Below are 26,193 nucleotides of genomic sequence, written 5' to 3'. Positions count from 1 at the left end.
ATGAAAGGGGTACCAGTACAGAGTCAATGTGTCAATGTGCGGGGGCACCGGTGTCGAGGTAATTGAGATAATATGTACACGTAGGTAGAGTTTTAAACTGGCTATATATAGATAATAACAGAGAGTATGAGAGTTATTTTCACCATCATTTGCAAATAAATTCATTAAAAATCCTACAATGTGATTTTCTGGATTTTTTTCTCATTTTGTCTGTCATAGTTGAAGTGTACCTATGATGACAATTACAGGCCTCTCTCATCTTTTTAAGTGGGAGAACTTGCACAATTTAGTGGCTGACTAAATACTTTTTTGCTCCACTGTAGATAGTGTGGCCTATAGCTTATCATGAGATACTCTACCTCAGGTGAGTAAAACCTTGAGGAAGACAAGGGCAGATTAGCCATTCGTTGCCTGATCCTCACAAGGCATCCTGATCTCTTTCCGCGAAACCTACGTTTCCTTTTCCAGCTAATCACAGGGATCTGGGCCTGGTCGGGTGTCTGTAGTTTATCCCTCGCGTCCGACTCATTGAAGAAGAACTCCTCATCCAATTTGAGGTGAGTAATCCAAGTTTTGATGTCCAGAAGCTCTTTTCGGTCATAAGAGACGGTAGCAGCAACATTATGTACAAAACAAGTTACAAACAATGCAAAAAAACAAACAAAACAGCATGGTTGGATAAGATGGCAGCTCTTGGATTGAATTGAATGGTTTTAAAAACACAAACAAACCAAGCAAACCTCGCACAATCATTAACACATTAATCAAAAGCCTCTTAAAAGGTAGACAATTTATTTAACAAAAATATCAGCTGAGATCAGCTCCTATGTCGTACAGGAAAATGTTTACAAAGAGAGAACAGTAAATGCATACAATACAGGAAGTTGAACTAACAATACACATAATATTACAGTTGAAGCTGAGGTCCGGGTTTAACTACAGGCTCATTCACACATAGTGAGGGATCACATTATAGGCTACAACAAGATGTAGGTGGGTCCATAATGTACTACAGTTGTGTAGGTATAGTATTCATACATTATATTACAATATAACACATCTATCAACAGTCATAGATATGCATACTGTAAAGATCTGGTAGATGTTTTAATACTAACTAGTGTACTTCAATGATAATCTGAGGACAACCACTGGAATTTAGCTCAGGTATGATGGTGCATTGCATCTGACTGTTGTTCATTCAATCTCTAGATTATATCTGTCCCTATCAAATAACGCCAAAAAAACAGAGCAAGGAAATCTCAAGTCCTTGAATGGTGGACTACGGCAAATGTTCCTGATCTCGTTGACCACAGGCTAGATGCAGTGAGTATTTGATCCTGTGTGAGCAATGCATGTTCACCATGGTGCTGCTAACCTGCTGGTGTAAATAACAAGGGTGGCTGCTCATAAGGAGGACCATAGTAAACATGTACAGCCCCTAAGTACAGACAGATAATTCTCCCAGTTGTTAATAGCAGGCCCCAGCTACATTAGAAATTCTCACAAAATCACGCGATAACGCAACCTTCGCATCCTAATATAGTAATTCTAGAATTTCTATTCATGAGATACACCTATTCATTTCTGGATTGTGATCTGTTACCATACTAGAAGAGATGTGAGATTGGTGATATGTAGATGTATCACATCTATCAGATTTACTGCATACCTGCACTGTAGCAGTACACCCCATGCTTCTGGTATGGAGGGGGGAACCCAAAGCTGCGCACCCCTGGTTCCAGGGGGCCACAGTTGCGGCTGGGTTTGGTGATGGGGTAGCGCAGGCTCCCATCGGCGAGCCATCCGGCATCACAGTGGTTCAGGCCCATGAACCTCCAGGCGACATAGAGCTGGCCCACCTTGGCTATCTGGGCCCCGTCGTTGAAGCACGCCTGCTGGGCCTCAGTGAGGTTGACCTTCTGGGGGTGCTGGAGGTAGTAGACCTTACCTGGAGAAGAGAAAGGGAAACTGTATTGTCTACCCATCCAAATCCAAGTTTAGCATATCTAAATACTCTTAGAAAAAAAGGTGTTATCTAGAACCTAAAATTGTTCTTCAGCTGTCCCCATAGGAGAACCCTTTGAAAAACCCTTTTGGGTTCCATGTAGGACCCTTTCACAGAGGATTCTACATGAAACCAAAAATGGTTCTACCTGGAACCAAAAATGGTTCTACCTGGAACCTAAAAGGCTTTTCCTATTGGGACAGCCGAAGAACCCTTTTGGAACCTTTTTTCCTAAGAGTGTACACATCCAGTTACCCAGTGTTGATCTTTCTCTATGGGATGTACACATCCAGTTACACAGTGTTGATCTTTCTCTATGGGATGTACACATCCAGTTACACAGTGTTGATCTTTCTCTATGGGATGTACACATCCAGTTACACAGTGTTGATCTTTCTCTATGGGATGTACACATCCAGTTACACAGTGTTGATCTTTCTCTATGGGATGTACACATCCAGTTACCCAGTGTTGATCTTTCTCTATGGGATGTACACATCCAGTTACACAGTGTTGATCTTTCTCTATGGGATGTACACATCCAGTTACACAGTGTTCTTTCTCTATGGATCTTTCTCTATGGGATGTACACATCCAGTTACACAGTGTTGATCTTTCTCTATGGGATGTACACATCCAGTTACACAGTGTTGATCTTTCTCTATGGGATGTACACATCCAGTTACACAGTGTTGATCTTTCTCTATGGGATGTTTAGAGACATCCCGTTACACAGTGTTGATCTTTCTCTATGGGATGTACACATCCAGTTACACAGTGTTGATCTTTCTCTATGGGATGTACACATCCAGTTACACAGTGTTGATCTTTCTCTATGGGATGTACACATCCAGTTACACAGTGTTGATCTTTCTCTATGGGATGTACACATCCAGTTCCACAGTGTTGATCTTTCTCTATGGGATGTACACATCCAGTTCCACAGTGTTGATCTTTCTCTATGGGATGTACACATCCAGTTACACAGTGTTGATCTTTCTCTATGGGATGTACACATCCAGTTACACAGTGTTGATCTTTCTCTATGGGATGTACACATCCAGTTACACAGTGTTGATCTTTCTCTATGGGATGTACACATCCAGTTACACAGTGTTGATCTTTCTCTATGGGATGCAGAGACATCCCGTTCCACAGTGTTGATCTTTCTCTATGGGATGTACACATCCAGTTACACAGTGTTGATCTTTCTCTATGGGATGTACACATCCAGTTACACAGTGTTGATCTTTCTCTATGGGATGTACACATCCAGTTACACAGTGTTGATCTTTCTCTATGGGATGTACACATCCAGTTACCCAGTGTTGATCTTTCTCTATGGGATGTACACATCCAGTTACACAGTGTTGATCTTTCTCTATGGGATGTACACATCCAGTTACACAGTGTTGATCTTTCTCTATGGGATGTACACATCCAGTTACCCAGTGTTGATCTTTCTCTATGGGATGTACACATCCAGTTACACAGTGTTGATCTTTCTCTATGGGATGTACACATCCAGTTACACAGTGTTGATCTTTCTCTATGGGATGTACACATCCAGTTACACAGTGTTGATCTTTCTCTATGGGATGTACACATCCAGTTACACAGTGTTGATCTTTCTCTATGGGATGTAGACATCCCGTTCCACAGTGTTGATCTTTCTCTATGGGATGTACACATTCAGTTACACAGTGTTGATCTTTCTCTATGGGATGTAGACATCCAGTTACACAGTGTTGATCTTTCTCTATGGGATGGACACATCCAGTTACACAGTGTTGATCTTTCTCTATGGATGGACACATCCAGTTACACAGTGTTGATCTTTCTCTATGGGATGTAGACATCCCGTTCCACAGTGTTGATCTTTCTCTATGGGATGTAGACATCCCGTTCCACAGTGTTGATCTTTCTCTATGGGATGTAGACATCCAGTTCCACAGTGTTGATCTTTCTCTATGGGATGTAGACATCCAGTTACACAGTGTTGATCTTTCTCTATGGGAGGTAGACATCCCGTTCCACAGTGTTGATCTTTCTCTATGGGATGTAGACATTCAGTTACACAGTGTTGATCTTTCTCTATGGGATGTAGACATCCCGTTCCACAGTGTTGATCTTTCTCTATGGATGTACACATCTAGTTCCACAGTGTTGATCTTTCTCTATGGGATGTAGACATCCAGTTACACAGTGTTGATCTTTCTCTATGGGATGTAGACATCCCGTTCCACAGTGTTGATCTTTCTCTATGGGATGTACACATCCAGTTACACAGTGTTGATCTTTCTCTATGGGATGTACACATCCAGTTCCACAGTGTTGATCTTTCTCTATGGGATGTACACATCCAGTTCCACAGTGTTGATCTTTCTCTATGGGATGTACACATCCAGTTCCACAGTGTTGATCTTTCTCTATGGGATGTACACATCCAGTTACACAGTGTTGATCTTTCTCTATGGGATGTACAGAAGTCTAAACATCTCTCACCTCGGAGGGGGGAGGAGGAGCAAAACACATCGTAGCGGTGGAGGTGTGGGTGGCGACTACCGTAACTCCTAACCCCGGGGGAGAGGCCCAGTCCCCCACAGGGCCTTCGGGGCTTGGTGATGGGGTACTGCACTGTCCCGTCAGCCAGCCAGCCTGCGTTGCACCAGTTCAGACCCTCCTCCCAGGCCTGGAACAACTGCTCGAAGGTGGCCAGAGTGGAGTCCTGCTCCTGGCAGACTTGCTGAGCATCATGGTAGGTCAGATTGTAGCGCCCGTGAGGAGGCTGGTAGGGAAACACCACAACTGGAGGGGAGCAAGAGATATGTAATGACTGTAATGTAATTCTATTTTTCAGCCAAACAACAGCCCTGCCACTGGAATTGCAATAAGGCTGAGGGATAGGACTGGAGCAATGTAACCACAGGTGCAAAGGCAGACAGTCCATGAGATCTAACTGATAGTTTTAACCATGTTTTGAAGCGATACATTGTTTGTTTACAAAGACAAGGTTTACAAACAACGGAGTAAAACAACATATTCTGGGTTTGTGATGGGGTAAAGCAGTTGTACATGGCTCATTAGGAATTGCTTGTGTACGAGTGGCTCTGTTTTATAAAGTTGTTGGTCACCTTTCCAAGTGTGTTGCATTATGGGGATAAAAATTGTCAGATTTGCACTTCCATGTTGACCAACTTTGACGCAATTAATGTACACAGTGGATATATAGAAATTAAGGGGTTATTTGAGGCTCTCCCTCACTAATTGGCCAAGGCTTTCGACTCTGTCAATCACCGTATTCTTATCGGCAGACTCAACAGCCCTGGTTCCTCAAATGACTGCCTCGCCTGGTTCACCAACTACTTCTCAGATAAAGTTCAGTGTGTCAAATCAGAGGGCCTGTTGTCCCGACCTGTGGCAGTCTCTATGGGGGTACCACAGGGTTCAATTCTCGGGCTGACTATTTTCTATGTATATATCAACGATGTCGCTCTTGCTGCGGGTGATTCCCTGACCCACCTCTACGCAGAGAGGTATACTGTATTCTGTATACATCTGGCCCTTCTTTGGACACTGTGTTAACAAACCTACAAACGAGCTTCAATGCCATACAACACTCCTTCTGTGGCCTCCAACTGCTCTTAAATGCTAGTAAAACCAAATGCATGTTTTTCAACCGTTCCCTGCCCACACCCGCCCACCCGACTAGCATCACTACTCTGGACGGTTCTGACTTAGAATATGTGGACAACTACAAATACCTAGGTGTCTGGCTAGACTGTAAACTCTCTTTCCAGACTCATATTAAACATCTCCAATCCAAAATTACATCTAGAATTGGCTTCCTATTTCACAACAAAGCCTCCTTCACTCATTCTGCCAAACATACCCTCGTAAAACTGACTATCCTACCGATCCTCGACTTCGGCGATGTCATTTACAAAATAGCCTCCAATACCCTACTCAATAAAATGCTGAGGTAGATGCAGTCTATCACAGTGCCATCCGTTTTGTCACCAATGCCCCTTATACCACCCACCACTGCGACCTGTATGCTTTAGTCGGCTGGCCCTCGCTACATATTCATCGCCAGACCCACTGGCTCCAGGTCATCTATAAATCTATGCTAGGTAAAGCTCCGCCTTATGTCAGCTCACTGGTCATGATAACAACACCCACCCGTAGCACGAGCTCCAGCAGGTATATCTCACTGGTCATCCCCAAAGCCAACACCTGTTTTGGCCGCCTTTCCTTCCAGTTCTCTGCTGCCAATGACTGGAACGATTTGCAAAAATCGCTGAAGCTGGAGACTTATATTTCCCTCACTAACTTTAAACATCAGCTATCTGAGCAGCTAACCGATCACTGCAGCTGTACATAGTCCATCTGTAAATAGCCCACCCAATCTACCTACCTCATCCCCATGTTGTTTTTATTGACTTTTCTGCTCCTTTACACACCAGTATTTCCACTTGCACATCATCATCTGCTCATCTATCACTCCAGTGTTAATTTGCTAAATTGTAATTACTTCACTACTATGGCCTATTTATTGCCTTACCTTCTCACACCATTTGCACACACTGTAAATAGACTTTCTTTTTTTCTATTGTGTTATTGACTGTACTGACTGCTTGTTTATTCCATGTGTAACTCTGTGTTGTTGTTTGTGTCGCACTGCTTTGCTTTATCTTGGCCAGGTCGCAGTTGTAAATGAGAACTTCTTCTCAACTAGCTTACCTGGTTAAATAAATAAATAAAATCATGTATTAAAGTTGTTAATAGCAATGCTTGAACAGATGGATGCTGAGGTAGAGCAGGACACAAAGTGTTAGACCTGGATTCAATCCCATCCTGGGTTATAGGCATAGGCATTGCGCTTTTTAAAGGCAATTTACGATTGAGCTGACATTTACAGTGTTTATCGTGAATGGGATCTTCGCAAACGTGGGAACATTGCCTTTAAAAGCCTCAACTATAACCCGCAATTGCATTGAATCCCAACCTTAACGTTTTTCTGAACATGTTAAAAACTTCATGACAAAACATGCTAATTATAATCTGGTGATGTGCTCATTGACGTAAATGAAACATTGCCAAAACTCACAAAGAACTGGACACTTTCACGTAAGGAGAACAGTAAAACATAACATTCCACAAAGGTTTCAGACATAGGAATTGTTAGCTGGGTTGTGTGTGTGTCAGAGGAGGCGGATGGGAGGAGCTATAGGAGGATGGGCTCATTGTAATTGGCTGGAATCAATGGAATTGTATCAAACACATCAAACATATGGAAACCACGTTTGACTCTGTTCCATTGATTCCATTCCAGTCATTACAATGATCCCGTCCTCCTATAGCTCCTCCCACCAGCTTCCTCTGGTGTGAGTGTAACGGAGGTAAGATTGTGCTGTTAGCTCACTCTGCAGCATGAAATGTCACCAATAGTGCCATTGAATTGGATATTTTTTTGTTGTGGCACAACTGGTTTGTAGGTTGTCAAGCAGGGTGGTCACCTGTGTTGGTGAGGCAGAGGGCGCAAGATCAAGTACTGGTAATGATGTTGTGAGCGAGGAAGCAACACTGCTAAGCCTGGTACATGTGCAAGGATTTAATGTTTGAATTGAACTGAACGTTATAAAAACACAAACAAACCAAGCATGCGTCCAAAGTACGCAACATCATTAACACATGAAACAACTGTTGACTATTTATTTTACAAAAATAAGTTAGTATACGTGTCCGTTATCGTCTAAAACCATGTTAAAACCCATCACCTACATAATCAAACCAGCCAACCAAGTGAGGTACAGGCCATACAGTATAAAAGATAAGTACTTGTTTTTGAGATAAACATAATAACAGCTTATAAATCATCACAGAACTGGTTATTCTTGATAATGAATGAATTACCTATTAATTCTGAGTTCAGCTCCTATGTCATACACAAATATGTTTACAAAGAGAGTACAGCAGATAAATACAATACATGAAGTATAAATACAAATATGCATAATATTGCAGTTGAAGCTGAGGTCAGAGTTTAAATACAGATTCATTCATACTTAGTGATGGATCACATTATAGCCTACAGCAAGATTTAGGTGGGTCCAGAATTATTGGTAAAACATATCAATATTATAATAATATTATTATTAAGTATAATATTCATACATGACATTAGAGGATCAGTCATAGATTAATTCAAGGACCACTTCACAGTTTAACTTCATATTTGTTACATCCAGCACCATACCAGTGTCTGCATATGTGAAATGGTTTTGTAGTCAACAAGGGGTGTGCTCGTAAATTCACTCTGGAGTGCTAGAGAGCGCTCGGTCGTTTGTAAGTGCTCTGGGCGTCTGTCAGATTGTCCATTCGTAAATTCAGTGTTTCGCTCTTGGAGCGTTCAGAGCGAACACTGGATACTCTGGCCAAGGAGTAGGGTTGTTCTGAGCGTTCAGAGCGAACACTGGATACTCTGGCCAAGGAGTAGGGTTGTTCTGAGCGTTCAGAGCGAACACTGGATACTCTGGCCAAGGAGTAGCTAACACTGGTTGGCCAAGGAGTTCTGAGCGTTGTAGGGTTGTTCTGAGCGTTCAGAGCGAACACTGGATACTCTGGCCAAGGAGTAGGGTTGTTCTCTGAGCGTTTGTTCAGAGCGAACACTGGATACTCTGGCCAAGGAGTAGGGTTGTTCTGAGCGTTCAGAGCGAACACTGGATACTCTGGCCAAGGAGTAGGGTTGTTCTGAGCGTTCAGAGCGAACACTGGATACTCTGGCCAAGGAGTAGGGTTGTTCTGAGCGTTCAGAGCGAACACTGGATACTCTGGCCAAGGAGTAGGGTTGTTCTGAGCGTTCAGAGCGAACACTGGATACTCTGGCCAAGGAGTAGGGTTGTTCTGAGCGTTCAGAGCGAACACTGGATACTCTGGCCAAGGAGTAGGGTTGTTCTGAGCGTTCAGAGCGAACACTGGATACTCTGGCCAAGGAGTAGGGTTGTTCTGAGCGTTCAGAGCGAACACTGGATACTCTGGCCAAGGAGTAGGGTTGTTCTGAGCGTTCAGAGCGAACACTGGATACTCTGGCCAAGGAGTAGGGTTGTTCTGAGCGTTCAGAGCGAACACTGGATACTCTGGCCAAGGAGTAGGGTTGTTCTGAGCGTTCAGAGCGAACACTGGATACTCTGGCCAAGGAGTAGGGTTGTTCTGAGCGTTCAGAGCGAACACTGGATACTCTGGCCAAGGAGTAGGGTTGTTCTGAGCCAAGGAGGATAGGGTTGTTCTGAGCGTTCAGAGCGAACACTGGATACTCTGGCCAAGGAGTAGGGTTGTTCTGAGCGTTCAGAGCGAACACTGGCCATACTCTGGCCAAGGAGGATAGGGTTGTTCTGAGCGTTCAGAGCGAACACTGGATACTCTGGCCAAGGAGTAGGGTTGTTCTGAGCGTGGATCAGAGCTGAACACTGGATACTCTGGCCAAGGAGTAGGGTTGTTCTGAGCCAAGGAGTTTGTTCTGAGAGTTCAGAACACTGGATACTCTGGCCAAGGAGTAGGGTTGTTCTGAGCGTTCAGAGCGAACACTGGATACTCTGGCCAAGGAGTAGGGTTGTTCTCTGGCCAAGGGCCAGGAGTAGGGTTGTTCTGAGCGTTCAGAGCGAACACTGGATACTCTGGCCAAGGAGTAGGGTTGTTCTGAGCGTTCAGAGCGAACACTGGATACTCTGGCCAAGGAGTAGGGTTGTTCTGAGCGTTCAGAGCGAACACTGGATACTCTGGCCAAGGAGTAGGGTTGTTCTGACTGGATACTCTGGCCAAGGAGTAGGGTTGTTCTGAGCGTTCAGAGCGAACTGGATACTCTGGCCATAGGGTTGTTCTCTGGCCAACACTGGATACTCTGGCCAGGAGTAGGGTTGTTCTGAGCGTTCAGAGCGAACACTGGATACTCTGGCCAAGGAGTAGGGTTGTTCTGAGCGTTCAGAGCGAACACTGGATACTCTGGCCAAGGAGTAGGGTTGTTCTGAGAGTTCAGAGCGAACACTGGATACTCTGGCCAAGGAGTAGGGTTGTTCTGAGCGTTCAGAGCGAACACTGGATACTCTGGCCAAGGAGTAGGGTTGTTCTGAGCGTTCAGAGGCGAACACTGGATACTCTGGCCAAGGAGTAGGGTTGTTCTGAGCGTTCAGAGCGAACACTGGATACTCTGGCCACTGAGCGTTCAGAGCGATGGCGTTCACTCTGGCCAAGGAGTAGGGTTGTTCTGAGCGTTCAGAGCGAACACTGGATACTCTGGCCAAGGAGTAGGGTTGTTCTGAGCGTTCAGAGCGAACACTGGATACTCTGGCCAAGGAGTAGGGTTGTTCTGAGCGTTCAGAGCGAACACTGGATACTCTGGCCAAGGAGTAGGGTTGTTCTGAGCGTTCTGGCCTCACAACAGCAGTCAAGCACCCAAGCTAACTGGCTAAAGTTAGCTAGCTTGCTAGCTACTTCCAGACATAAATGAGAGAATACTTCCCTCTGACCATGTTATCCAGAGTTTTGGTGACTAACTGTGCTGCTGGCAACAGTTTAATTATGCTTTTTTTTTTACCAATGTTTACTGACACCGGCCATATTCAACAGGTGTTGAGAGTTCGCAAATTCATCAGTTATTCTGCGCTCTGTCACACTCAGACGATAGTGCTCTGAAATCGGAGTAGATAGCCAGAGTGAATTTACGAACGCACCCAAGGTAGAAGAAAATTACGCCTGGTGATGTCAAGAAGACTGGAAAGTCATTGTATGAAAGTCTTTGTTTTAATTTGAAAATGACAGATGATATCACTGGGAGTCATTTGGTTACAACCCTTTCTTCCATCTTTTTGACTACAAAACATTGAGACGCTCCATTTCCATATGTAGACTGGTATTGTCCTAGACATAATGAATATGAGGTAAAACTTCTATAAAAAAGATACCCTTTACCATAAAGAGAAAGGACATCCCAATCCAGGGAGAAGTCATTGAACAAAATGTTCCTTTTGTTACAGTTAGTGGCTAACCCTGTGTGGAACATGCATGTTGTTCACCATGGTGTTGCTAACCTGCTTGTCTAAATCACAAGGGAGGCTGACAGACTAGCGAGGTCTTTAACCCTGAAACACAACCATCAGGCCATCGTATCCCAGTATTATTATTTTTTGTCAAGCCTTCACCACAGTAGAGGCCCTCACACACCATACCACAACTTTACATCATAACACAGCCCTCTCACCATAGCATCTTGAATTTCTATGCATGTCAACATTCATTCATGTGGATTTCGGTTTGTTCCACTACCTACTATGAGAGATGTAAATGGTATGACCTAAGGTTGGTATGTACTTTTACCACGTATATCAGATTTACCGCGTACCTGCACTGTAGCAGTACACTCCGTGCTTGTGGTGCGGTGGGGCAAACCCAAAGCTGCGCACCCCTGGTTCCATGGGGCCACAGTTGCGGCGGGGGTTGTTGATGGGGTAGCGCAGGCTCCCGTCAGCAAGCCATCCGGCATCACAGCGGTCCAGGCCCATGAACTTCCAGGCTGCGTAGAGCTGGCCCACCTTGGCAATCTGGGCCCCGTCGTTGAAGCACGCCTGCTGGGCCTCAGTGAGGTTGACCTTCTGGGGGAGCTGGAGGTAGTAGACCTTACCTGGAGAAGAGGACATGGCAGAGACCGGAGGTGGATAAGGTGATCAATTCAAAGTTATGCATCTAAGGGAGCTCACTGAAAGTTCACCACAAAATGAAAGTTACTGTAAGAGTCAATTGCAGATTTCTTCAAATACATATAAAATAATGTTACACAGTAAATGGACTGTGCTTGACACTAGTTGTAGGGTGAATTATCTCTATATCTGCACCTGTATAGTGTGTACCTGTATAGTGTGTACCTGTATAGTGTGTACCTGTATAGTGTGTACCTGTACAGTGTGTACACCTGTATAGTGTGTGTGTGTGTGTGTGTGTGTGTGTGTGTGTGTGTGTGTGTGTGTGTGTGTGTGTGTGTGTGTGTGTGTGTGTGTGTGTGTGTGTGTGTGTGTGTGTGTGTGTGTGTGTGTGTGTGTGTGTGTGTGTGTGTGTGTGTGTGTGTGTGTGTCTCACCTCGGAGGGAGGAGGAGAAACAGAAGGCGTCGTAGCGGTGGAGGTGGCGGTGGCGTCTGCCGTAGCTCCTAACCCCGGGGGCGAGGCCCAGCCCCCCACAGGGGCTCCGGGACTTGGTGATGGGGTACTGCACTGTACCATCAGCCAGCCAGCCTGCGTTGCACCAGTCCAGCCCCTCCTCCCAGGCCTGGAACAACTGCTCGAAGGTGGCCAGAGTGGAGTCCTGCTCCTGGCAGACTTGCTGAGCATCATGGTAGGTCAGATTGTAGCGCCCGTGAGGAGGCTGGTAGGGAAACACCACACCTGGAGGGGAGCAAGAGATATGTAATGACTTTTAAGGCACAATCCTTCATTAGTTTCTCAGCCAAACAGCAGCCTTACTTGGTTGGCCTAACTTAGTTGAAGCTGAGGGATGGGGCTGGACCAATGTAACACTTCGACCCATAGAGGGAACCTCAGATGTAGTGCATGACAGTACATGACATCAATAACAATGGCTAAGGCAGATGAACAGTACTAAACACATACATTATATTTTTCAAGAATAAATTGATAGGCTTTATAATATATAATTCATTTAAATGACCACATAATAGCTGTAAATATTGCAGATTGCACCTTAATGTCACGCCTTGGTCTTAGTATTTTGTGTTTTCTTTAATTATTTGGTCAGGCCAGGGTGTGACATGGGTTTATGTTGTTGTATTTCGTATTGGGGTTTTTGTATTATTGGGATTGCGGCTGAGTAGGGGTGTTGTATAGGCTTGGCTGCCTGAGGCGGTTCTCAATCAGTCAGGTGATTCTCGTTGTCTCTGATTGGGAACCGTATTTAGGTAGCCTGGTTTCGCTTTGTATTTCGTGGGTGATTGTTCCTGTCTCTGTGTAGTTTCACCAGATAGGCTGTAATAGGTTTCACGTTCCGTTTGTTGTTTTGTATTTTGTAATAGTTATTTCATGTGTCGCTTTTTCCAATAAAGTCATGAGTAACCACCACGCTGCATTTCGGTCCGACTCTCTTTCTACAAACGAAAAACGCCGTTACACTTAATTGTGTGTGAGTACAGTAGTGATGGGAGGGGCTGGATGACACTCACAAATGAGGTTGTTATGCTGCACTATAATATATTCTACCTCGTAGCTCGAGGTTAACAGTGGCGCTCTTGTCCTCCAGCCCGTCGATGACCTCACAGCGGTAACGACCCGTGTCATTGAGCTGGAGTTCAGTCATGACCAGCGAAGCATCTCCTGGTGAGTCCTGTCTGAGATGCACCCGGTCCCTGAGAGATAAATAGAGGACTTTGTTATCATCGATGTGTTCAACAGAAGTATAAATATTTTTGTACAGGCAAACTCAAAATGATCCATTGTATCACAACAGTTGTGTGAAATGCATTTTTCCTCATCTATACAGCCCAGAGTGTCAGTGGTGTAAAGTAACAAAATAAAAACACTTTGAAGTATTACCTATGTAGTTTTTGGGGTATCTGCACTTTAGTTGAATATTCATATGTTTGTAAACTTTAACTCCACTTCATTCCTAAAGAAAATACACTTTTTATTCCCATACATTTTTCCTGACACCCCAAAGTGCTTGTTACATTGAAACGCTCAGGCAGGACAGCAAAAAGTGTCCAATTCACACACGTATCAATATAACACACCACCACCCCCATGTCTGCTCTGGTGGACTAAACTCATGTTGCGTTGGCCAATTGTGTCTGAGTTTTGGAGTGTGTCCCTGGCTGTCTTTAAATCAAGAATCTGACAGTCTGATTTGCGTAATATAAGAAATGTAATTTAAAGCATTCACATTGACTTTTGATACTTATGTATATTTAAGACCAGATACTTTTGGACTTTAACTCCAGTAGTATTTTACTGGGTGGCTTTAAAAAAATGATTGAGTCATTTACAACCTCATGCTAATCACATTAACCTACGTTAGCTCAACGGTCCCGCAGGGGACCCACCAATCCTGAAGAAGTTTTAAGATAGTTTTACTTAAGTATGACAATTGGGTACTTTTTCCACCTCTGCCGAGTGTGAATTAAGCCTTTTTTTAAATGTAACCTTTATTTATACAGTGAAGTCCCATTTCGACAGATGTCTCTTTGCGAGGAAGCCCTGAATTCACAAAAATGCAGGACAAGAAATGCAAGGTACATAATAAGGAATTTGTGACACAATTATAACAATGTATGAAATTAAAGGAATACAAAATTTAAAACAATGAAACTATAAAAATCAAAGGTGGGAGCTTAAGAACTACAGTATATAAATAAAAACACTCACTATACACAAATGATCATAATGGTTTTAGAATGAACCACCTGCATTAAGAATAGCTAGCGTACCTGAAATCCCCAAAGCTGTGAATGCGGGGCCCGATGGCCACTAGAACGTCTGTCTCATGGCCCCCCACAATGGGCAGCCAGGACCACTTCACCCGCACCCTCCTGGGGGAGCTCAATTCTGGCTCGTACCAGTATCGGCAGGATAGGGTTGTGTTACTCCCCCGCAAAGCGAACACAGAGGGCTGGGAGGAGTCCACATGGAGCTTTACACCGTTAAAGTGGACTAGAAAGGAAAATACACACGAAACAGCAGTTAGTCAGACTTCATTTGGGTCTGTGCAACCCCCCCTGAGAGTTTGAATTGATAAGCCATTTCTGGGTCGTGTTCATTAGGCACCAAGGGACTGAAAGAGGGAGGAACTACCTGGACTTGCTCAATAAGAAAGGCTCACTATCATTTTCAATTGCAAAACATTTGTGTGTATGTTACATGGAAGGTGGATGCATTGCCCCTACCTAAGGCATGTACTCATGTTCAACTCTTCATTCATAAAACATAAGTGTATGCTCCTACTCTCTCCATTGCCGTTTCTGTTGAGAATGTCTTGGTAGAAGAATCTGTTGGAGGAGTATCCGAGGGCGGGCAAGCAGGAGAGGAGCAGCTGCAGCAATATCACCAACAGGGGGCGAGGGTGAGCCACCATCATCCTTGTCACTGAACCATAGAGGATACAAGCAAATATAAGGATCTGGGGTATGAGTATAGTGTCTTTAGCCTAATTATAATACTCTCCCTTCTCCCCGAAGTGTGCACTTGTTCACTCCCCTCATGGATATAAAAGGACTGGACTGATATCTGTTCAGCCAATTCAACCACCGTTTCAATTATTTTAAATCCTTGAGTGGGAGCGAACCAGTGCACAATGCAGGGAGAAGGTACAAAAATGGAGTTGGGATGGTGTCTTGACTGGATCCCCTTCCCAGTGGTTCCCATATGGTGGGACGGGACCCAGAGGAGGGTCACAGATAATTCCCTCTGGGTAGCGGCTAAACACTGGGGCCTGTTCAGACACATTGATTTAGATTATGTGGTGGGTCTAAGAGCTGTAAAGGGTGTGGGAACCACTGACTTTGACTGACCCCAATCTCAGTTAGCACTAGCTTCTCCCTCCCCTGCTGCTGGCCTATCTCCCTAGCCCTCATACTATTACGTTCCACTTGCATATTAACAGTAGTCGTAGCTATAAACTGCCAATAGGTGGCAGTATCATATCATGTTTCGTATGGCAAATCTGCAACTCACAAAATACTTTTAAAAAATGTGAAGTTTATGTCACTGTTTGAGCATTGCAATGGTTGTAGATTAACATTTTTGTTTTGTTTTATTTAGTACTTAGTAAACATTGGCTCCTAGTCCAAAACTGATGTGAAAACAACATCTTAATTTAGCAATAATTTGTCTGTGCTCTTGCTCCAGATGTCGGTGCTTCTGACCCAAATACAGTCAAAATGCATAATACAATTAAATCCATCTCAAACATTTTACTGCAGTTCTTTGCCCTGAATACTAGATCTGGAAGACAATTTAATTGAATGCACACACTGTATATATATTTTTTCTATAGTGTTATTGACTGAACGTTTGTTTATTCCATGTATAACTCTGTGTTGCTGTTTGTGTCGCACTGCTTTGCTTTATATTAGCCAGGTTGCAGTTGTAAATGAGAACTTGTTCTCAACTGGCCTACCTGGTTAAATAGAGGTGAAATAAAAATAAAATAATACAAATGCACGATTAATTCAGGATTATCTGTAATACACTCACTAGGGAGGGTAGCCTAGTTAGAGCGTTGTACTAGTAACCGCAAGGTTGCAAGTTCAAACCCCCGAGCTGAAAGGTACAAATCTGTCGTTCTGCCCCTGAACAGGCAGTTAACTGTTCCTTGGCCGTCATTGAAAATAAGAATTTGTTCTAAACTGACTTGCCTGGTTAAATAAAGGTAAAACAAAATGTCTATAGTCCTGTTATTTTCTCAGAGGTTTGCCATGGAGTGGAGGGTCGTGTTTGTAGGTTATTACATTTCAATGTGTTTTACAGATTATTAAAAAACAAAACTTTTGGTCAAAAAAAACAGCACTCAAAATATTCAATAGGAAACAATACATGTGTTTTGATTCAACATCTCAATTAGACTTCTTGATCATCATAGTCTTTGATTATAATATAGAAACCTATAGAGGCGATATGCACCGTAATAGTCCATTTCCCAGAAAGTCGGTAAGGAATATGATACTGCCTCCTGTTCTGAACACCTGACATTTACTTACACATAGAGACGATTCCAGTAAAACAATTTATCAAACTACGTAGCGGCGATACGAGTAATACAATTTATCAACCTGAATCAGAATAATCTTTTTCAACCTGATACCGTTAATTTGTCATCTGTTTTATGATATTCTTCATGTGGTGATGATTATTTACTTACAGTTTAACAACTAGCTGGTATAATGCCGCGTGACTTTTCTTCGAGTTTTTATTAAACCCCAAAATATTATGTCAAAGAAAAGCGAGAGATGCAGCTTCTTCTGGTGGATGTTCAGCAGAAAAAAGTCGTAAGTATGCGGAGTTCTTGGACTGTCCTCAGAAAAGATACCCGCCTGTGGTTATAGTGGCACTATGGATTCTGACCCCAATGATGACACAAAAACCATATCCAAGTACTTGGCTTCAAAAGAATACATGAAAATAATCCACAAGTTGTCCCAAAAACCTTGAGTAATTTACGGTTGTGTGAATGTATTAGAAACAAAGCAAAACCGATCCATCAGACCATTTGTTTTCATTATAAACGGATCCAATGCATAATTACCAGGTCAGCAGAAATAATGACGGACATGCTCTAATACACTGCATGAATTGAGTCCCTTTCCCCAGAGTCTCTCAAACTTTAAAGGGGCAATCTGCGATTGCTACATACATTTGTTGACATTTAAATAATGATATATAGAGTGAGCTCAAAGTATTAGGGCAGTGACACCTTTTTGTTGTTTTGCCTCTGTACTGCAGAACTTTGGCTTTTCAACGATAACAGCACGTTTTCGACATAGTCCCCCATTTTAGGAGACCAAACGTATTTTGACAAATTAACTTACAGTAGTATATGTATTAAATTTGTCGAAAGTGTAGTGTTTGGTCCCATATTCCTAGCACGTAATGACTACATGAAGCTTGTAACTTTAGACATTTGTTAGATGCATTTGCTGTTTGTTTTGGTTGTGTTTACGATTATTTTGTGTCCAATAGAAAGTAATGGTAAATAATTTATTGCGTCATTTTGGAGTCACTTTTATTGTAAATAAGAATAGAATATGTTTCTAAACACTTCTACATTAATGTGGATGCTACCATTATTACAGATAATCCTGAATGAATCGTGCATTTTTATTATTTTATTTTTAATTTCACCTTTATTTAACCAGGTAGGCCAGTTGAGAACAAGTTCTCATTTACAACTGCAACCTGGCTAATATAAAGCAAAGCAGTGCGACACAAACAGCAACACAGAGTTATACATGGAATAAATAAACGTTCAGTCAATAACACTATAGAAAAAATATATATACAGTGTGTGCAAATGAGGTAAGATTAGGGGGGTAAGGCAATACATAGGCCATAGTGGCGAAGTAATTACAATTTAGCAATTAAACACTGGAGTGATAGATGTGCAGAAGATGAATGTGCAAGTAGAGATACTGTGCGATCTTCTAACCCACAATAAGTAAATGTACTGCTGTCTGTATCGGTGGCTGACGGTTTATGTTTAGACCGACACTGTTTAGCAATATAATCTTGCGATGCTGTATTTTGTTTATCTCAGGGATTGACCCAGGATGACACTTCATTGCGCAATATGTTTAAATGGCCATTTATTCTGTTTTGGTTTATTAGATGCTAAATTAACACTTTATTTGCGGGAGCCTCCTCAGTTCATATGTTAGTAGAAGTTAGTGAGAGGTGAACGTATAGTTTTTTATTATTATTTTATTTTTGCCTCTCGTTAGAGGTCGCGCTGTGCATTTTTGGCATCAACCAGACAATGTGTTTATTATTTGTATTTTATCAAAGTTGGGGGACAGGGTGGAGCGTAAGGGTGCTTGCCGGGGGGGAGGAGTCGGTTGGATACTGCTCTGGTGTAGGTGCTACATATGCTGATCGTAATGGTTTGGTGGGCTTTCTTACCTTTTTATTGAGTTACATGTTATGCAGGCCACCATATGAACTACAAACGAGAGGAGGGCGGGGCTTACATTTACTTCCTGGAATGTCAAGGGTTTAAACGAACCAATTAAGAGAGGCAAGGTCCTAGCCCACTTGAAAGCACTCTCGTCTGATATTATATTTTTGCAAGAAACCCACCTGAAAAACAATTCTCATAGCAGACTTAAATGTAGGTGGGTGGAGCAAGTGTATCACTCTAACTGCTCTGCCAAAACAAGAGGCAGCGATTCTGGTACGGAAAGGAATTCCCTTTCTACATAAAACCACCATTGCGGATAAAGAGGGTCGTTATGTGATCGTAATAGGAGAACTCCACTCTACTTCTGTAACTCTACTAAATAACTATGGGCCAAACATTGATAACCCCTCTTTTTCAAAAGAGTCCTTGCCCTGATTCCAGATATCTCTCAGACTAATCTGGTCATTGGAGGGGACCTTAACTGTGTGCTAGACCAATATTTGGATAGATGCTCTACCCGGTGAACCCCTACCTCCTATTCAAGTGAATTCTTGAATACCTACATAAAAATCTAATTTATTAGATATATGGAGGATCTCTAACCCTACGGGTAGGGAATACTCCTTTTACTCTCATGTTCACAATGTTTATACCCGAATTGACTACTTTTTGGTTGATGCGAAATTACTCCCCTATACCTGTAATGTGAGGTATCAGGATTTTTTTATCTCTGACCACAGTCCACTCACCTTCTCCCTGAGATTGGGTGACATTGTATCAAACGAGAGGGTCTGGAGGTTTGAATCCTCCGTTTCTCACAGAACCAACATTCTGTGAACATCTTAAAGACCAAATTACATTTTTCTTTGATACCAACAACACAGAGACTTCCCCAGCATTATTGTGGGAAACACTGAAGGCTTATCTGAGAGGCTGTATCATCTCCTTTCAGGCTGCCAGGAGTAGGCAAAACAGGGGAAAAAATGTAGAATTGAAGGGACAAATTCACTTACTGGATAGGGAGAATGCTAGCCATCCATCCATGGAGAACCATAAAATAATGACTTGAATATAATCAGATTCTCTCAGCTAAAATTGCTAAATCTTTTCTCTATGCCAACCAAAAATATTTTGAGTTTGGTGACAAACCACAGAAATTACTCGGCAGACAACTTCAAAAAAATGTGAGTGACTGAATGATTCACAAAGTTAAATCTGCATCTGGGGAATTACTCTCTTCCCCTAAAGGCATCAATGACAGATTCCGTCAGTTTTACGAGACTCTATATACATCTAAAGCAGATCCTAACCCCTTAATTATGCAAAAGGAAGATTCCAACTTCCTGAATAAGGAAATATCTCTTGGGGAAATTTGAGAAACAATTAAATCTCTAAAGAGTGGCAGGACCCCGGGCCCAGATGGATACCCTGGTGAATTCTATAAAAGATGTTGGTTCAGGCCAATGAGGATGGAGCTCTCCCACCTACTTTGGATGAGGCGTTCATTACAGTTATACATAAGAAGGGTAAACATCCAGAAGAGGTAGGGTCATATAGACCAATATCTCTCCTTAATACAGACCAAAAGATTATAGCAAAAACTCTGGCTAACAGGATTAGCACTTTAATGGGCAAATTGGTCCATTCGGACCAGTCCAGCTTTATCCCTAACAGAAACTCATTCTTCAATCTCAGGTGCCTCTTCAACATGATGTATTCTCAGAGGTTACCCAACGTGGACCTTGCCGTTATATCTCTTGATGCCGAAAAGGCCTTTGGCCAAGTTGAGTGGTCCTATCTATTCAAGATCCTACAGAAATGGAATATTGGAGATGGGTTCATAAATTGGATCCAGCTTTAATATAGGAACCCTTGTGCGAGAATACTCACTAACCAATCATTGTCGCCCCTATTTAACCTTTGTAGAGGGACAAGGCAGGGTTGTGCGCTGTCACCTATGCTCTTTGTTCTAATGATTGAACCTCTCGCTCAGGCGATCAGATCTCATGCAGCAATACACGCCTGTAATACTAAAGATACTCTAAATAAGATTTCCCTATACGCAGATGACATTCTCCTCTATGTAACAGAACCCCAAGCTAGTATTCCAGCTATTCTTGATGTGATTAATTTGTTTGGTACCTTCTCGGGATGCAGAATAAATTGGAACAAGAGCGAATTAATACCCATACGGTTGCAAAACACCTCTTGGTTAGAACATCTTCCAGTTAAGTTATCTTCAGAAAAATGTACCTACCTAGGAATTGTAGTTACCAAACAAAACTCCTCACTATTTAAAGAGAATTTCCCCTCTCTGAGGCAAAAACTCAAGGCAAACATACAATTTTGGAGAACTCTCCCAATTTCTCTGCTCTGAAGAATTAATGTCATTAAAATGGTCTTCCTCCCACAACTGCTCTACCTATTCCAGAACATCCCAGTATTCATACCTAAATCCTTTCATAAACAACTGGACTCAATTATCAATCCATTCATCTGGGATTATAAAACACACAGGATAGGTAAAAACACCTCTGTAAATCCAAGATGGAAGGAGGATTGTGTCTCCCAAATTCTATATTTGACTATTGGGCTGCTAACCTCCTGGCGCTGTTACGTTTCTGCTGGATGACACACTTCCGCCATCCAGCTGGCTTAGTATGGAGCGTGAGGACGGACCCCTTCTCTATTGGCGCTGTGATTTTGTCGCCTGTCAATCTGGAGATGTCACTTTATAGTAACAATCCTATTATACATAGCACAGTCCAAATCTGGAAGCAAATTAAAGTCCACTTTGACCTTAGATCAATATCCTTCATGATCCCTGTTGCGAGGAATCCCTCCTTTGCCCCCTCTAACCTTGATAACACCTTTGAGTGATGGGGAGAGTTGGGGATAAATACCATAGGGGATCTATACATAGAAGGGACTTTTGCCTCCTTTGAGTTGCTGAGGGAAATGTATAATCTTCCCAGAAGTAACTTTTTCAGATACCTACAGATTAGAGACTATGTTAGAAAATACCTCCCAACATTTGGGAATGCTAAACCATCCATGACAGATGTATAAAAATACCCCACCTCAGACAAACTGATATCTTGTCTATATGACGCTTCTCAATCTGTTAGCACACCTTCTATAGATGCCATTAAGGCAAAATGGGAGGAAGAACTAGGGACTGACATTTCGGTGGCAGACTGGGAAGAGAGCTTGGAGTATATCCACACCTGCTCCATTAACTCCAGACATCGTCTCATACAATTCAAGGTATTACACAGATTACACTATTCCAAAACTAAACTGCATAGGATATTTCCTGATACATCCCCTATGTGTGATAAATGTCAGGCTGCGCAGGGTACACCACTCCACTGCTTTGCCCTATGCTCTAACTTGTATGGTTATTGGTGTGGAATTTTTAAGATCCTCTCTGAAGTTCTGGAGACTTCAATTGACCCAGACCCGCTTTTGATAATCCTGGGAGTGTCTGATTCCCTAAACGGATTAACCAACCCCCCAAAACAACAACTTTAAAATGTAATTTCGGCAAAAAATGCATCTTGTTGTTTTGGAAAAGGAAGGAAGCTCCCTCTACCAAATTATGTCTCAGCGATTTGGCAAACACTGTACACTTAGAAAGAATGAGATATATTCTGAACAATAAGTGATCAACATTTGATCAAATCTGGCAGCCTTTCCTCTCCTACTTGGTCCAGTCGGCGCTGTGAATGTATACATTTGAACGTACTCTCAATTGTAATATTTTAATCTACCTTTTGTCACGTCTGCTCCCGCTCTTCTCCCCCCTGGTGCTTGAGGACACCAGGCTGCCCTTCATTGCACACTCCTGCCATCTATTACGCACACCTGCCTTCCCTCGTCACATGCATCAGTGTTAGTGGACTCACCTGGACTCACTCATCACCTGTTCATTTCCATTTGTCAGTTCCTCATCACCTGTTCATTTCCATTTGTCAGTTCCTCATCACCTGTTTATTTCCTCCTCTATATTTGTCAGTTCCTCATCACGTGTTTATTTCCTCCACTATATTTGTCAGTTCCTCATCACCTGTTCATTTCCATTTGTCAGTTCCTCATCACCTGTTTATTTCCATTTGTCAGTTCCTCATCACCTGTTTATTTCCATTTGTCAGTTCCTCATCACCTGTTCATTTCCATTTGTCAGTTCCTCATCACCTGTTTATTTCCTCCACTATATTTGTCAGTTCCTCATCACCTGTTTATTCCTCCTCTATATTTGTCAGTTCCTCATCACCTGTTCATTTCCATTTGTCAGTTCCTCATCACCTGTTTATTTCCTCCCCTATATTTGTCAGTTCCTCATCACCTGTTTATTTCCTCCTCTATATTTGTCAGTTCCTCATCACCTGTTTATTTCCTCCCTATATTTGTCAGTTCCTCATCACCTGTTTATTTCCTCCACTATATTTGTCAGTTCCTCATCACCTGTTTATTTCCTCCCCTATATTTGTCAGTTCCTCATCACCTGTTTATTTCCTCCCCTATATTTGTCAGTTCCTCATCACCTGTTTATTTCCTCCTCTATATTTGTCAGTTCCTCATCACCTGTTTATTTCCTCCTCTATATTTGTCAGTTCCTCATCACCTGTTTATTTCCTCCTCTATATTTGTCAGTTCCTCATCACCTGTTTATTTCCTCCCCTATATTTGTCAGTTCCTCATCACCTGTTTATTTCCTCCTCTATATTTGTCAGTTCCTCATCACCTGTTTATTTTGTCCTCCTCTATATTTGTCAGTTCCTCATCACCTTTTTATTTCCTCCTCTATTTTGTCAGTTCCTCATCACCTGTTTATTTCCTCCCTATATTTGTCAGTTCCTCATCACCTGTTTATTTCCTCCCCTATATTTGTCAGTTCCTCATCACCTGTTTATTTCCTCCTCTATTTGTCAGTTCCTCATTTGTCAGTTCCTCATCACCTGTTTATTTCCTCCTCTATATTTGTCAGTTCCTCATCACCTGTTTATTTCCTCCTCTATATTTGTCAGTTCCTCATCACCTGTTTATTTCCTCCTCTATATTTGTCAGTTCCTCATCACCTGTTTATTTCCTCCTCTATATTTGTCAGTTCCTCATCACCTGTTTATTTCCTCCTCTATATTTGTCAGTTCCTCATCACCTGTTTATTTCCTCCACTATATTTGTCAGTTCCTCATCACCTGTTTATTTCCTCCCTCATCACCTGTTTATTTCTATATTTGTCAGTTCCTCATCACCTGTTTATTTCCTCCTCTATATTTGTCAGTTCCTCATCACCTGTTTATTTCCTCCACTATATTTGTCAGTTCCTCATCACCTGTTTATTTCCTCCACTATATTTGTCAGTTCCTCATCACCTGTTTATTTCCTCCCTCTATATTTGTCAGTTTGTCCTCATCACCTGTTTATTTCCTCCCCTATATTTGTCAGTTCCTCATCACCTGTTTATTTCCTCCTCTATATTTGTCAGTTCCTCATCACCTGTTTATTTCCTCCTCTATATTTGTCAGTTCCTCATCACCTGTTTATTTCCTCCCTATATTTGTCAGTTCCTCATCACCTGTTTATTTCCTCCTCTATATTTGTCAGTTCCTCATCACCTGTTTATTTCCTCCACTATATTTGTCAGTTCCTCATCACCTGTTTATTTCCTCCCCTATATTTGTCAGTTCCTCATCACCTGTTTATTTCCTCCTCTATATTTGTCAGTTCCTCATCACCTGTTTATTTCCTCCTCTATATTTGTCAGTTCCTCATCACCTGTTCATTTCCATTTGTCTGTTCCTCATCACCTGTTTATTTCCTCCCCTATATTTGTCAGTTCCTCATCACCTGTTTATTTCCTCCCCTATATTTGTCAGTTCCTCATCACCTGTTTATTTCCTCCTCTATATTTGTCAGTTCCTCATCACCTGTTTATTTCCTCCACTATATTTGTCAGTTCCTCATCACCTGTTTATTTCCTCCCCTATATTTGTCAGTTCCTCATTTCCTCCCTATATTTGTCAGTTCCTCATCACCTGTTTATTTCCTCCCCTATATTTGTCAGTTCCTCATCACCTGTTTATTTCCTCCCCTATATTTGTCAGTTCCTCATCCCCTGTTTATTACCTCCTCTATATTTGTCAGTCCCTCATCACCTGTTTATTTCCTCCCCTATATTTGTCAGTTCCTCATCGCCTGTTTATTTCCGCCCCTATATTTGTCAGTTCCTCATCACCTGTTTATTTCCTCCCCTATATTTGTCAGTTCCCTGCTCTGTTCCCCACTGCTGCATTGATTGTTGTTGTCTTTAGTATTAGTTTGCTGAAGCTCTTCCTGTTTCGTTCCATGTCCGTTATTTATTAAATGTTTTCCTCCCCGTACCTGCTTCGTCTCTCCTCTTTCTCTCTACCTGTCCTTGTTCTGTATGTCTTATTTTGTATTATTTGCTTTGTACCCAGAACTCTGGGTCTTGTTGTTTCTGTCTGTTCTTTTATGTTTAGATTAGAATTGCATACTTGTCTTTTATTCCTATACACCATTCTTGTGTGTGTTCAATAAAAAATATTTGAATGAGATACTGGGGTGCAAAGGAGCAAAACAATACAAATACAAAATGGGGATGAGGTAGTTGGATGGGCTATTTACAGGTGCAATGATCTGTGAGCTGCTCTGACAGCTGATCCTTAAATAAATTAATAAATATTAGTGAGATGCACACATATATCCCCCCCCACCTCTCCCCAAATGCTAACCTCCCCTGTTATTGTAATAATGAGAGGTTAGCAAGTCTTGGGGGTATCATATTTGTGCATCTGTAACTTTCTCACTCATCATTATTCACCATTCAGGATTATCCGTAATCATGGTAACATCCACATTAGTGTAGAAGTGTTTAGAAACATATTCTATTCTTATTTACAATACAAGTGACTACAAAATGACACAATACATTATTTACCATTACATTTCTATTGGGCACAAAATAATCGTAAACACAACTAAAAAAACAGGAAATGCATCCAACAAATTTGTAGAGTCACAATCTTAATGTAGTCATTGTGTGCCATGAATATGAGACCAAATACTTCACCTTTTACTACTTTAATACACATAAGTGAATTTTGGTATCCTAAAATGGGGGGACTATGTACAAAAAGTGCTGTAATTTTTCTATGGTTCACCCAATATGGATGGAAATACCCTTAAAGTTGACAGTCTGCATTTTAACCTCATAGTCCAGAGCCAAAACAACAGAAAATGTGTCACAGTCCCAATACTGTACCTATTGAATACTGAAGAATATAACTTATAAATGCCTCCTGAGTTTAGTTCAACTGTTGCACCCCCATCAGAACCCAAAATGAAAATGTAAGCTTGTTTTACTTACTCTCTTTCTGTTGACTTCTGCCTGCTGTGTAGTTATGGGGCCCCTCTCATTACAGAATCCCTATCTTCTATCACTACCCCAACCATAACAAATGAGCTCATCTTGGCCAGCTGTTGGGGGAGTAAAGGG

General features: G+C 42.1%; 1 protein-coding gene and 1 long non-coding RNA gene across 7 annotated transcripts; both read right to left on the bottom strand.

Annotated features, from left to right (window-relative positions):
* Positions 1–673: 673 nt before the first annotated feature.
* On the bottom strand, positions 674–26,193 carry LOC118375047 (hyaluronan and proteoglycan link protein 3-like). Of its 3 annotated transcripts, XM_052515930.1 has the most exons (9): positions 26,065–26,193; positions 15,005–15,145; positions 14,491–14,713; positions 13,268–13,413; positions 12,137–12,439; positions 11,406–11,684; positions 4,514–4,816; positions 1,673–1,951; positions 674–1,381 (listed from the first exon to the last, which is right to left on the bottom strand). In XM_052515930.1, coding segments are annotated over exons 1-9 (1,683 nt in total). In that variant the 5' UTR covers positions 26,066–26,193; the 3' UTR covers positions 674–1,373. The 3 variants fall into 3 exon arrangements, with proteins under 3 accessions (XP_052371890.1, XP_052371889.1, XP_052371891.1); XM_052515929.1 differs by having other exon boundaries at positions 674–1,951; positions 26,065–26,192; XM_052515931.1 differs by lacking the exon at positions 26,065–26,193 and adding an exon at positions 16,920–17,366 and having other exon boundaries at positions 674–1,951.
* On the bottom strand, positions 22,424–24,648 carry LOC127928700 (uncharacterized). Of its 4 annotated transcripts, XR_008131915.1 has the most exons (7): positions 24,485–24,648; positions 24,253–24,412; positions 24,094–24,213; positions 23,930–24,049; positions 23,633–23,832; positions 23,139–23,338; positions 22,424–23,059 (listed from the first exon to the last, which is right to left on the bottom strand). It is a non-coding gene; the product is annotated as an uncharacterized LOC127928700 (long non-coding RNA). The 4 variants fall into 4 exon arrangements; XR_008131916.1 differs by lacking the exons at positions 22,424–23,059; positions 23,930–24,049; positions 24,094–24,213 and having other exon boundaries at positions 23,081–23,338; XR_008131917.1 differs by lacking the exons at positions 22,424–23,059; positions 23,930–24,049; positions 24,094–24,213 and having other exon boundaries at positions 23,081–23,338; positions 23,633–23,872; positions 24,293–24,412.

This window comes from Oncorhynchus keta, unplaced genomic scaffold, assembly GCF_023373465.1.
Source record: "Oncorhynchus keta strain PuntledgeMale-10-30-2019 unplaced genomic scaffold, Oket_V2 Un_scaffold_3531_pilon_pilon, whole genome shotgun sequence".
Classification (NCBI taxonomy): Eukaryota; Metazoa; Chordata; class Actinopteri; order Salmoniformes; family Salmonidae; genus Oncorhynchus; species Oncorhynchus keta.
Note: the sequence above shows the minus strand (reverse complement) of the source record. Positions and strands in the feature narration are given on the sequence as shown.

What these genes read in the sequence shown, in the direction of transcription:
- LOC118375047 (XM_052515929.1), bottom strand. An exon ending in AGTGTACTGCTACAGTGCAG is followed by an intron (nt 4,817 to 11,405) that starts GTACGCGGTAAA and finishes GCTCCCCTCCAG; the next exon opens with TTGTGGTGTTTCCCTACCAG. An exon ending in CTCCTCCTCCCCCCTCCGAG is followed by an intron (nt 1,952 to 4,513) that starts GTGAGAGATGTT and finishes TCTCTTCTCCAG; the next exon opens with GTAAGGTCTACTACCTCCAG.